The sequence below is a fragment of the Pelophylax lessonae genome (assembly GCF_965119305.1).
Source record: "Pelophylax lessonae genome assembly, chromosome: 5".
Classification (NCBI taxonomy): Eukaryota; Metazoa; Chordata; class Amphibia; order Anura; family Ranidae; genus Pelophylax; species Pelophylax lessonae.
The window spans coordinates 542169056-542182906 of NC_138772.1; the positions used below are offsets into that span (position 1 = coordinate 542169056).

Below are 13851 nucleotides of genomic sequence, written 5' to 3' on the forward strand. Positions count from 1 at the left end.
ACGAGCGCTTGCAGAGCGGCCGGCTTTATATTTTGCAAGTGGCTGGATGGGATCTCATACAGCGGCTCATCCGGGTCAGCGAAAGGCGTTTGTATACATTTTGATATGTGAGTGATGAATTGTATCTTGATGGTATCACATCAAGTGTAGAGCAATCAATGTGCATAGTTCCAATAAATATATTAAAAAATCCACCGCCGTGCAATAATCAATCGTTTTCTACAGTTCTATAATCCAGTGACTTCAATGACCACCACCTGCGGCTGGAATGCTTGCTCACCTCCAAGCAGTGGCCCCACTACAGAGCCTCAATTGCCTGTAACTATGTCCCTCTGGATCTCACTGGGATGGTCTTGCTCTGGATGTACTTGGACCCAAATAGACTCCTCCACAGATATCCATCTTCTTTGGGATGGTCTTCCTCTGGATGTACTTGGACCCAAATAGACTCCTCCACAGATATCCATCGTCTTTGGGATGGTCTTCCTCTGGATGTACCTGGACCCAAATAGACACCTCCGCAGATATCCATCTTCTTTGGGATGGTCTTCCTCTGGATGTACCTGGACCCAAATAGACTCCTCCACAGATATCCATCTTCTTTGGGATGGTCTTCCTCTGGATGTACCTGGACCCAAATAGACTCCTACAGATATCCATCTTCTTTGGGATGGTCTTGCTCTGGATGTACTTGGACCCAAATAGACTCCTCCGCAGATATCCATCTTCTTTGGGATGGTCTTCCTCTGGATGTACCTGGACCCAAATAGACTCCTCCACAGATATCCATCGTCTTTGGGATGGTCTTCCTCTGGATGTACCTGGACCCAAATAGACTCCTCCACAGATATCCATCGTCTTTGGGATGGTCTTCCTCTGGATGTACCTGGACCCAAATAGACTCCTACAGATATCCATCTTCTTTGGGATGGTCTTGCTCTGGATGTACCTGGACCCAAATAGACTCCTCCACAGATATCCATCTTCTTTGGGATGGTCTTGCTCTGGATGTACCTGGACCCAAATAGACTCCTCCACAGATATCCACCGTCTTTGGGATGGTCTTCCTCTGGATGTACTTGGACCTAAATAGACTCCTCCACAGATATCCATCGTCTTTGGGATGGTCTTCCTCTGGATGTACCTGGACCCAAATAGACTCCTCCACAGATATCCATCTTCTGATACCTTTTTGAGGAGGGGGACCTTGCGGGCGCTGCAGGATTTTAATCCATGGCGGCATATTGTGTTACCAATTGTTTGGTGGCTGTGGTCCCAACTGCCTTGAGATCATTCACAACCTCCTCTCGTGTAGTTCTGGGCTGATCCCTCACTTTTCTCATGATCATCCTTACCCAATGAGGTGAAATCTTGCACGGAGTTTCAGACTGAGGGCGATTGATGGTTATCTTGTATTTCTTCCACTTGGGAATAATCTCTCCAACAGTTGTCTCCTTCTCACCAGGCTTCTTGCTGATGGTCTTGTAGCCCATTCCAGTCTTGTGCAGGTCTCCAATCTTGTCCCTGATGTCCTTTTGACTGCTCTTTGGTCTTGCCCATGATGGTGGGTGTGAATGGAAGAAAGAGATTCTGGGGACAGGTGTCTTTTTTGTACATATAAGGAGTTATTATTAGGAACACCTTCCTTAATTGACAAGACTAATCTGTGTACCACATGAGCACCTACTGTAGCCAGTCTGTGGGAGCCAGAATTATTGTTGGTTGGTAGGGGATCAAATACTTCATTTTACTCACTGAACTGCAACTCAATTTATAACATTTGTATCATGTGTTTTTCTGGATTTGTGGTTGATATTCTGTCTCTATCTTTTAATACACATATGCTAAAAATTACAGACCCTTCATTTCTTTGTAAGTGGGCAAACTTACAAAATCTGCAGGGGATCAAAAAATTATTTTTGTCACTGTAAGTGTGTGTTTTTTTTTTTTTTAATTCAAGCGCTTCTCCTTAAAGCTTTCCATGCCGATCTTTGATTAGAAAGGCATTTTGTTATGGCGATTGTCAGTCTGGAGGGTGGTGGAGGCACTGATCACCATTTGGGCTTATTGGAAGATTTTTCACATAGAGAATCACGGTGGATTTATGTTTGTGGACTTAATAACTTGTTGATTATCTGTTGAATTATTACACTTTTTAACAAATGGGTACATTGATGCACGTGGTGGTTTAATGTACTGATTATCAAAGAATATCAATTTTGGTTATCAATTATAGTGTTTTTACACTTTAGGGCTCTTTCACACGGGCGATCCGATCAGATCCGCCTGTCGGTTTTTTAGGCGGATCTGATCGGATCCTCCATGCAGCTCTATGGGGCAGCGGGTGTCAGCGGAGACACCTCCGCTGACACCCGCTGCCATCCGCATCCGATCCTGTGCTTGAAATCTGGACGGATGGAAACCCTATTTTTCCACCCGTTCAGTAATCGGATCGGATCTGATGAGAGCGGACAAGCGGCCCGCTCTCATCCGATCCCCCATAGAGGGCAGCGGGGGCTAAGACACCTCCCTCTCTGCTCTGCAAGCGGAGACGGAGCTGCCATCCGCCCGGCTCAGCGGGGATCGCGGATCGATCCCCGCTGAGCAACACGGATCCGCCTACGGAGGCGGACCGTGTGAAAGAGCCCTTATTTTTATTTCTTTTTACACACAGCTCAGCATTTGATTTAGATATTTTGAATTCATGTACTTTTTGATTGAGGGCTGGTTTTATGTAGCAGCAATGTGTCACTGCTGTTTGAATTTTTACGTTTTAAGATTTTATTATTTTTTTTTTCCCCTTCTTTCCTTTATTATTATTTTTCACTGCTGGGGTTCTGTGTGGGTTAAATGTTGTATTTTTTATGTATAAAAATAAATCTTGAAAATCCTAATAAAGATTATTATAACAAAAAAAGATTTTGGGAATTTTTTTTACCTTATTTGGGTATGTATTTTAGTGCGGAGGAGGTATCCAAAAATGTTTAAAGAGGAAGTAAACCCTCCTCTGCAACTTGTACCTATAGGTAAGCCTATGATAAGGCTTACCTATAGGTACTGTAAATATCTCCTAAACATGTACCGTTTAGGAGATATTTACCTTACATGCAGCCAGTGACATCACTGGCGCATAGGCTCTGTAGGAACGGCCACTGGTGCCGTTCCTTCAGAGCCCCGTGCCGTGACCGTCGGCTCTCGCGCCCGTGCGCGGGAGTGACGTCACCGCGGCTCCGGCCAATCAGATGGCCCGATGCCGCGATCCCGGAAGACCGGCGACTGGACATGTCGCCTGTCATACAGGTAAGCGGGCGGCACGGCGGGGGCTCGTTCTAAGCTAAGTATTTCATAAAGAGCTAGTATGCGATGCATACTAGCTCATTATGTGTTTCTCTTTCAGGTTGAAAAAAAAAGTTTTATGGGTTTACAACCTCTTTAAATCACTTGCAATGTGCTATTAAACTTCATGGAATATTTGACTTCCTCAGGAGGGTCAGTTCCCCAGCACACCCACCTCCCTCCTTTCACATCATATCTCTCTCCACTTTTGGGAATGGCTAATTATTTTCTGTGCTGGTCCAGCTCTTCTGCTCACTTTCCTACATAACCTTTTATGTAGCTGCCAGGGGAGGAGTAAAGGGAATACCATAGAGAGTTGCTTGAGTGACAGCTCTGAGTCTGCTGATTCAGCTCCCATCACATCAAAGATGGCGGTGCTCAGCAGCAGACTCCGGGCTTTTGGATGTCTACCCAAAGGAGGCTTTTGCAGGTAAATATTAAAAAAATGTATTAAACTGACATATATTTATATTTCATAATAACATAATAAAATAATTCTAATGTATTATTAAATATTATCATTTTTGTTATATGCAGTATGTGTGTGTGTGTATATATATATATATATATATATATATATATATATATATATATATATATATATTTATAGACACACACAGTGTGTGTATGTATGTGTATATATATATATATATATATATATATATATATATATATATTACTGTTATTTTTTTCTTAAGTAGCTGTTGAATTGAATTGTTAGGCCACAGGGTCCCTTTAAATCGGTTTTATACCTTGCTATATAATTCTTTGCGTCTCTCACCCTCAGGCCGCACAGAAAGGAATACGAAATCTTCAATCCCTGGAGCCGGAGATTACCTCTGTCTTCGTTCCTCCTTTCATACCCAAAGATGAAATAGCGTCGGGATCTGCTCAGGGCAACTTCCAGCGGAATCCCAGGCGGCGCTCCTTCCGCAAGAAGAAGGAAAAACCCAAGTCTGAAGTCGGCTCTGCTAACGGTGGGAGAGAGACCACTACAGAGGAGATCAGTGTACCCAAAGACATCGATCTTATAGGATTGCCGCAGCTGTGCTTTCCAGGTACTTTTAACGGAACATTGGTGTGAAAGGTTGTATATGAAGATTTATATGGTTTACTTATCTTACAAAACATGAAATGGTGACCATCAACACCCTCCCTACACCCCCTGTTCCCTCTGCACTTACCTGCTTGGATGACTATCTTTCATTGCCCATGCTAGCTGAGTTAGCTGTCTGGGTATTTGAAAGATGTGCTCTTCTACACTTTTCCTTCTTCTGGGACAGCTCAGAGAGATTCTGTTTGGTCAGCGCATCATGTGTTGGCGCTGACCAATGCCGGGTCACCACTGGGATGCCACACAGCATCCTGGCTGTGTATTGCATTTTTCAGATGCCTAGACTGCTACATCAGCTGCATGGGCAACAGAAGATAATAAAGGAAGGAAAGAAGCGCAGCAGGGATTGGTGGTGAGGTGAGTTAGTTCACCTTTTAAATTTTTTGAGAAAAGGTCAACTAACGCTTGAAATCCCCCAGTGCACATAGCACCTGTCCCCTTTAAAATCTGTGCAGTGGTTGGGGTGCAGTGTGGTCAGCTGACTCCCCACCCCCACAATTGTCCCACCTCTCTGGGGTAAACTGAAGAATACTAAGCATAGGAGGAGAGGGACGATAGCATAGGAGGAGAGGGAGTGTGCTGGACACAAAGCCAGCACAGCTCCCACTTCATACTAAGCTGCCAGCTCTCCTTGTTGTCCAGCCCTGTGCCTCCTCTGCTCCCTTTGTAGTGATAAGACTGAGCGACAATCTCCCGCACCCACCAGCTAGTTTGGAGAAGATTACTACAATAGTAATTGGGGGCTGCAGAATGGAGAGGGGACACGAGGAAGGCTACAGAATGGAGAGGGGACACGAAGGCTGCGGAATGGAGAAGGGGCAGGAGGAGCTCTGCAGAATGGAAGGAGGCAAGAAGCTTTGCAGAATGGAGGGGGGGGGGGCAAGGAGTTCTCCACAAAAGAGAGGGGGCACTAGGAGCTTTGTAGAATAGAGAGGGGTTGTGATTTCAATGCTCCCTGTCCCTGCTTCATTGGAACTCTAATAATTTGGGCTTCTGTCTGGGGAGTAGGTACAGACAACCTTGGCATGACATTTTATTTCTCAACCACAGCACAGATTTGAATGGGTCAAAGTGCTATGTGCACTGGGTCTTCTGGGAGATTTAACAAGTCTTTTTAACTTCTAGTGGGAGTTCTTCTTCGAAACCCAAAATTCGTTTTTTTTGGGAAATTTGAAGTAATTCTGCACACAACCTCAGCTGTTAATTATAGGTAAGGCGTTGGCCAGGGAGGAACAGCAGAGGGCACCTGGAATTGGAGAAATCCCGAAACACTCTGAGTCATTGATTTTTCAAATTATTTGCCGCCTCTAACTTTGCAATACATTAAATACAATAATTGATCAGAGGGATCATCAGTATTTATTTAAAAAAAGCATTACATTTATGAAAAAACTATAATGTTTGGACTGTGACAGTCTCTTTAACCCCTTCCTGCCAGCCTTATCTATATATGATAGCATAATGAACAAATGCAGCAAGCGCTCAGGGGAATCAGGTATACATCTGGTGATGGATAATACTTGGCAGAGTAAAAGTCCTTGAGGGGGTTAATAAAACGTCTACAAAAAAAATGAATTAGTCCCCTGGTGGTGACGAAGTATATAACACTAGATGGAGGCAACTCTTCTCAGACGTAAGGCAAACTCTGGAAAGGGTATATAAGAAACAGAAAAGCCCTCCCCCCCCCTCACAACTACTCCACTAACTTGATCCACCATAATATTGTATGAACCAACACACTCAACAGGGCGGAAAGCAGGTAGATCTGCCCCGACAACCCCCCCCCTCCGTTACACCCCGGGAGGACTTTCCATACTAATTTTACCTTCCTTCTGATCACGCCCCTAACTGTCCCCCAACTGGACCAACCCCAATAGGGCATATTAACTCCTCACTCCAGATGGACCCTCTCCCCGGACCCCAAAGTTTAACTGCTGTACATGTCCACTGACACTAACCGCCCTCCCCCTTACGGACTTTCGTTGCAAATGTTCCCTTTATTCTACACAAGGTTCGTACATTGTATATATGCCAACTACTGAACCACATGCACGGTTATGTTATGTCTATTTGTATTCTGCCAGGCCTGTAAGCCTGTATAATTCCTACCTTTTCATGTCATTCTGACTTTGTTTTATGTTCTTGAGTCTGCTGCACATACTCTTGATGTAAACTTTGTTGAAATAAATCCAATAAAACATTTTGGAAAAAAAGAAACGGTTAAAAGCGCCTCTAAGTGTGTCAATTTATTTCCAAGACATAGCAATGATAATTAGAAACTCACAAGAGATGATAAATTTAGGCTCATCAATGGACAAAGACCGATCTCCTCTGGGTGGAATGTCCGTACACGCCGATACGACTTACGGAGAGCACGGTCTGGTAGGAAGAGATGCCGGCAACCTCCTATTCGTTCCGGCTCCCAGGTTGAGCCGCAGCATGGAACACAGTGCGGGGAGAGGCGTGTGACGTCACCGGGGATCTAGACACGACGCGTTTTTGAGCATGAGTGAAGCTTGTACTGAGCATGCGCGCTCCTTTATCAAGTATCACACACAAGTTAAACACTTGATAAAGGATATTTAAATAAACACTCGCGCCAATTAAACTTAATATAAGGGAATTGCTTCCGCTCCAGGTCCCACCGAGTAATAGTCTATATCAGGGGTCTTCAAACTATGGCCCTCCAGTTGTTCAGGAACTACAATACCCATCATGCCTAGTCATGTCTGTGAATGTCAGGGTTTTACAATGCCTCATGGGATGTGTAGTTCCGCAACAGCTGGAGGGCCATAGTTTGAGGATCCCTGGTAGAATCGCAGAGAAAACTGCAATTCAAGCAGCGCAAAATTCCATGAAACCACTAAAGTGCATATGTGCAAATACAAAAATTACATATAAAAACTATAATACTGTGCTAAATCTCCACAGACCCTTCCTGTGCCAATACGTATAAATCGTGAATCGATAGAGATTAATAAAGTGCATACAAATAAATATCTAAAGTGCTAAGTTATTATAGTGCATTCAGAGCTCAGTGCAAACGGCAAAAAGTCCAAAATATTAAAAAGTCCAACAAATGATGCCCATGTGTCAGGTGAATGCAACCATGTGAATAATTCGAACCATGCAGGTAGTTGGAAATATAGCGATGGTGGAATCCTCCAAGCACCTTCAGGATATGGAAGAATTAAGAACTCACCAGAAGTAGTGGATCTACCGAATTACTAAACTATGAGGAGTCCTTTTACATTTGACTTGAGACCACCTCATAGGAATTCCCCACAGAAGAGTATCCGGAGCAGTGGATCCAGACCTTGGAAATCCCATAAGCGCTTTGTGATCTCTTGTTATGATAACAGAGATCCACTACTTCTGGTGAGTTCTTAATTCTTCCATATCCTTAAGGTGCTTGGAGGGTTCCACCATCACTATATTTCCAACTACATGGTCTGAATTATTCACATGGTTGCATTCACCTGACACATGGGAATAATTTGTTGGCCTTTTTAATACTTTGGACTTTTTGCCGTTTGCACTGAATTCACTATAATAACTTAGCACTTTAGATATTTATTTGTATGCACTTTATTAATCTCTATAGATTCACACAATTTATATGTATTGGCACAGGAAGGGTCTGTGGAGACTTAGCACAGTATTATAGTTTTTTATATGTCATTTTTGTATTTGCACATATGCACTTTAGTGGTTTAATGGAATTTTGCGCTGCTTGAATTGCAGTTTTCTCTGCGAGTCTATTATATAGACTTGATAAAGGAGCGCGCATGCTTAGTACAAGCTTCGCGCATGCTCAAAAACCCGTTGTGTCTAGATCCCCGGTGACGTCACACACCTCTCCCTACGCTGCGTTCCATCCTGCGGCTCAACCTGGGAGCTGGAATGAATAGGAGGCTGCTGGCATCTTTTCCTATCCCGGCCGTGGTCTGTGTATGTCGGATCGGCGTGTACGGACATTCCACCTGGAGGAGATCTGTTTTTGTCCATTGATGAGCCTGAATTTACCATCTCTTGCGAGTTGCTAATTATCATTGTTGTGTCTTGGAATTAAAGTTATACACTTAGTGGCGCTTTTCTGTTTCTTATATACGTGACAGCATAGAGGTGGGCCTTAATCCATGCTCCCACCAGTGCTGTATCTTGGCCTAGGCCAACAAAGCCCAGGCCTAGGGCAGCACTTTGCAGGGGGGCAGCAAAAAAGCTGCACCTCACATTGAAAAATAACAGCCTCCTCCTGGTTCCCGCACGAAAAGGGTCCCGATCGGCTTGCACTACACTTTTAGTATAGTGCCAGTCCTATGGGTTAAATCAGTTTGGCACCCCCATAAAGCAGTCACACTGCTACCTGCTGGTACTGATGGGCACTAGTAGGCTTCACTGATGGCCACTGATTAGGTGGCACTGATAAGCTGCACTGATGGGCACTGATAGGCTGCATTAATGGGCACTGATAGGCTGCACTGGTGGCCACTGATCGGGCTGTACTGATGATGCCGCACTGATGGGCAGTAATGATGCTGCACTGTTGGGCACAGATAAGGCGGCACTGATGAGGCTGGACTGATGGGCACTGATAGACTGGTTGTGGTCTGTGGTTTACAGATGACAGGGCGGGCCATAAACAAGAAGGGGTGTGGCCTTTACAGGAAGAGGTGGGTCATATTTAAATTAGGGGCTGCACAAGTTTAGTCAGGCCTAGGGCAGCACAAAACCTAAATACACCACTGGCTCCCACATATATGCATTACACTCAGGGCCCAGCGCTGGGGGGGCTTGTTCACACTTGAGGCAACCCCTGGCACTTCTGGAAATTAATTTCTGAGCGGTGGCTGGGAGGCCATATGTCACTTCCTCATTGAATACGTTAACTCTTAAAAGTCTACACCACTGCACTGCAATTGCATGCAATACACACTGTTACAGGGGGGTTGTGACCCCATTTACTTAAATGGTCGGTACCACCGCCAAAATGTAACATGGGATATAACTTTGTATATATGACATTTTATATAGTGAGTGTTTTTCTAATCCCATTCTCACCATAGGAGGGCTGCCTGTAACCTCTGAATCTAAAGAAGACTACTTCCACTTCCTGGTATTCACAGATGTTTTGGGGAACAGAACACATGGCGTGGTGGCGCAGTTCTCCAGATCCATCCAGGTATGTGACAAATCTTGTGATAGTGTCCTGTTTTGTACAGCCTGTAATCTTGTGTCCTCTCCCTTAGATGGATGGATCCACTCATTAGACAAGATAATTGTAGATGTTGCTTGTGACCGGAATGCTGCATGATTGTTCTTTGTTTCTTGTGAAATTGATATTGCAGTTTAAAGGGATAGTCTAGTGTAGTGATGGCGAACCTTTCTGAGCTCGAGTGCCCAACTGCAACAGATGTACAGAGCGGGGTGTTAGAGGTCATGTGACTGCGTCCAGAGGAGGAGGGGGGGGGGGAACAGAACTCTGCTCACCCCACCATATATCCGATCCCTGGGGGGAGATCACACCCGATCCGCTACAGTAATGGCCCCTCTAGTAGTCTCCACCCACCCTGGCAGGTACAGTGCCCCCTTCCCTCTCACCTGTGCACCTTGCTCTGAGCCCCCAGTAATCCCCATCCTCCAAGGGCAGGAGTGACACCCAGCACTGCTCAGGGGTTGAGAGAGAGAGGGGGGGTGTTTGAGAGAGAGGGGTATGTAAAAGAGAGAGAGAGGTGTGTGAGAGAGAGGGAGGCAGAGACAGAGGGGTGTTAGAAAGGGGGAGGGGGCTGAGAGAGAGGGGGGTGATAGAGAAAGAGGGGTACAGAGAGAGGGACGGGGGCCTGGGAGAGACGGGGGCAGAGAGAGACGGGGGACAGAGAGAGATGGGGGACAGAGAGAGCGAGCGAGGGGGGGGGGGTGGAATATGAGAGAGAGACTGCTAGCTCTGTCCCTATCTGCAGTCCCTTCCCTTCCTAGCAATGGCCTTAAAGAGCCAATTTTTTTCATAATTAAAAAAAAAAAAAGACTTTTTTTTATTTTATTTTTTTTTTTTTTTTAGTGTAGATGTGACATGTGAGGTATTTTTGACCCCAGATCTCACATTAAAGAAGTCCTGTCATGCTTATTTCTATTACAAGGGATGTTTACATTCCTTGTAATAGAAATAAAAGTGATCAAATTTTTTTTTTTTTTTAAAGGACAGTGTGAAAATAAAAAAATAAAAGATAAAATAAATAGGAAAAAAAATAAAGCGCCCCCGTCCCATTATCTCGCGCGCAGAAGCGAACGCATGCGCAAGTCGCAACCCACATATGTAAACGATGTTCAAACAACACATGTGAGGTATCGCCGCGATCGTTAGAGCGAGATTAATAATTCTAGACCTCCTCTGTAACTCTAAACTGGTAACCTGTAGAAATGTTTAAAGTGTCGCCTATGGGGATTTTTAAGTACCACCATTCCACGAGCGTGCGCAATTTTAAAGCATGACATGTTTGGTATCTATGTAGAGAAATGATAGTAGCGCTGGAACAATCTAAAAAGGTTCCTGAAACTATGAATGTCCGTCACACTGATAGTGCGGTTAATGACAGTCCTCACAGTCCTTAATCAAAATAGTCCCAAAAGTCTATTGGTGGAAAAAATACACATCAATCTCCTTTTCCCCAATCTTCAGTCACCATGAAAGACTCATATATGGATAACGACAGTTCTTAGGCATATGATAGGGATACACCAAAACTTCGTGTTATCTGATAGGGTCACCACAGGTCCACCACCAAGTGCAAGGGGAAGTAAGAAGTGGCCACTCACCGGATGCCCATGCTCACTTATTCTCATAAATGAGCTCACTTCGCATGTAAATCACAAATCCCAACGTAGCCATAGGACAGGTCAGAAGCCAGAAAATGATCTTTACGCTCCAATGCAGTGGCACTCTTTTCACCGTTTCTCCCAAATGTTATGGAAAACAAAAAGAGATCACTTCCCTAGTGCAATATGTCTGATAACCTTTATTACACAAAATGCTCATACATTGCACTCACTTGTAGTGTAGTAAAAACACGCTCATCTCATAGTGTAAAGCAGTATCAGGGCCTCCATTCCTACTTCAACATGACTCCACGTCAAATCAGGTAGTCCCGGAAGTCCTTCAACTGTTATGATCCACAATAGGGTACGTTGTCTGGCCACGCCCCGACGCGTTTCGTCACTTCCTGACTTCAACTTTGGTATCTATTTAGCCAGTGTAACATTATCTTTCACATTATAGAAAAAAGTTGGGCTAACTTTATTGGTTTCATATTTAATTCAAAAAAGTGTATTTTTTTTTAAAAATGCGTTAGTAAGACTGCTGCGCACTTACGGTGTGATAAAAAAAAATATTGCAACGATCTCCATTTTATTTTGTAGGGTCTCTGTTAAAAAAAATAAAATATATATATATATATAATGTTTGGAGGTTCTAAGTTAAAATCTGTTTATTTGCTAGAAAATTAACTTGTAAACAAGTGTCAGAAAAAGGCCCGGTCCTAAAGTGGTTAGGCAAATCACCAAGTTGTGTGATCATCTGTACAAGGCGCTCCTAACCACACACAAAATTGTTTGTCCAACAAACGGCATTAAATGGAGTTAAGTAGCTCAGGATCGTAGCGCAGCACGATTAAAGAGGTCCTGTCATGCTTAATTTCCATTACAAGGGATGCTTACATTCCTTGTAATAGGAAAAAAAGGTGTTCAATATTTTTTTTTTTTAAAAAGGACAGTGTAAAAATAAAAGATAAAATAAATAATGAAAAAAAATGAAAGCGCCCTGTCCCCGTAATCTCGCGCGCAGAAGTGAACGCATACGCAAGTCGTACCCACATATGTAAACAATGTTCAAACCACACATGTGATCGTAGCACAGTCCCTGCGAATCCACCACCTTTGCACTGGTGCACCCCAACAGGGTAGACCACGCTACACCCCCCTATATCAAGTTCTACCACATAGACGTCATGGGGAATGTGGCATTTTAGTCTGGAGACTTGTTGGTAATAAGCCCCGTACACACGTACCGATTGTCGGCCGTAAATATTCGGCCGCCGAACGATCGGCTGATTGTCGGCTTGTTAGTATGATGCTTCCGACAACCGACAGCGCATTTTCGGCCGAACAGAATCGGGTATGCAGGCTATAAAATTTTTGTTGGCCAACACCAGAACGGCCGATTGTTTGCCAGTCAGTACAGAATTCGGCCGACAGACAGCAGATCTGCAAGACTGGGCATGCTCAGAAAAGAAAAAAGACAAGGAAAGTTAACCATCACATGACATCACCTCTGCAGTCGGCTGTTGTTGGCCGACAAAATTCGTGTGCAGTCTTTTGCAGTTTTCAACAGACACGACAGCCCTGGACAAAAGACGGCCGATCGTTCGGCCGACGATCAGTACGTGTGTACGGGGCTATAGTGCAGAGCAGATCCTACAATGTATAAGGAGTTTAGAGCAACATCTCTGACCTAGAATGTATTGTATCCACCCACAAAACATGGCTGCCGACCCTGTTTTGAAGCCTTGAATACTATTATATTTTGCAGTTACTGGAGCTTTCTTTGTCTTTCTAGGAAACGCTGGTGTTGTCCAATGGGCAGGCTTACTGGGATTCGTCTTCCAATCACACCAAGACTTATGATACCTACACTACTTTCGCCCTTTGTGTTATATCCAAATATCCCTACTATACCGCCCTGAAGGATTGCCTTTCATGGTAAAATTTCATTCCGTTTTATTGATGACTGTAACAAAGGGTTCATTTTCATGTTACATATATTCATTTATTGGCAGGTTCAATATATTTACCCTTTCAGATTTGTGGATGAAGTACAATAATTAAGACTACATGCAAGTAGTAAAGTAATAAAAAGATTTACTTAGCTTCGATTTAAAGATGGAATACAGATAAATTCAAATTTAGTGTCAATCCAGGGAACCCCTCAACTTCTGAAGTCATCAGAAAGTTCTGGAATCGACAATCTCTATATCTCCAGGCACATATGGTATGTGGTGTTCACTGGTATGTCCTAGAAGAGGTTCTGACACATCTCAAGCGTTTATTGTATTTTATATGTGTCCCCTTTGCGGACGCCCATGGCAGGTTCTGTGTGAGTGGCTTCCCACTCTGCACACTCAGAAAATGCCCTGTATTTTTTTTTATTTTTTATGAGTACAGGGTGTCCTATGATTGGGTGAGGCTGAGATCAGGACATCACCACCCTCCTCTCCACCTTGTCCAATCAGAGAAGGCTTTGTATAAAAATAATAAATAAAAAATAAATAAATAAAAAAGAACCTTCTATGAATGATGGCAGTGCCGAGTGGGTGACCCCCTGTAGGTAATGTGCAGAAGGGTAGCTGCTT

The 13851-nt window shown here is 43.9% G+C and overlaps 1 protein-coding gene across 1 annotated transcript in view; it reads left to right on the top strand.

The window, feature by feature from the left end:
- DENND3 (DENN domain containing 3) overlaps positions 1-13851 on the top strand; it is a gene marked incomplete at its 3' end in the record, with an annotated part of 300261 nt that overhangs the window by 192938 nt on the left and 93472 nt on the right. The window contains exons 2-4 of the mRNA XM_082257394.1: positions 4124-4394; positions 9517-9632; positions 13059-13201. Coding sequence (XP_082113520.1) covers positions 4124-4394; positions 9517-9632; positions 13059-13201 — 530 coding nt within the window. The remainder of the gene's footprint in view (positions 1-4123; positions 4395-9516; positions 9633-13058; positions 13202-13851) is intronic.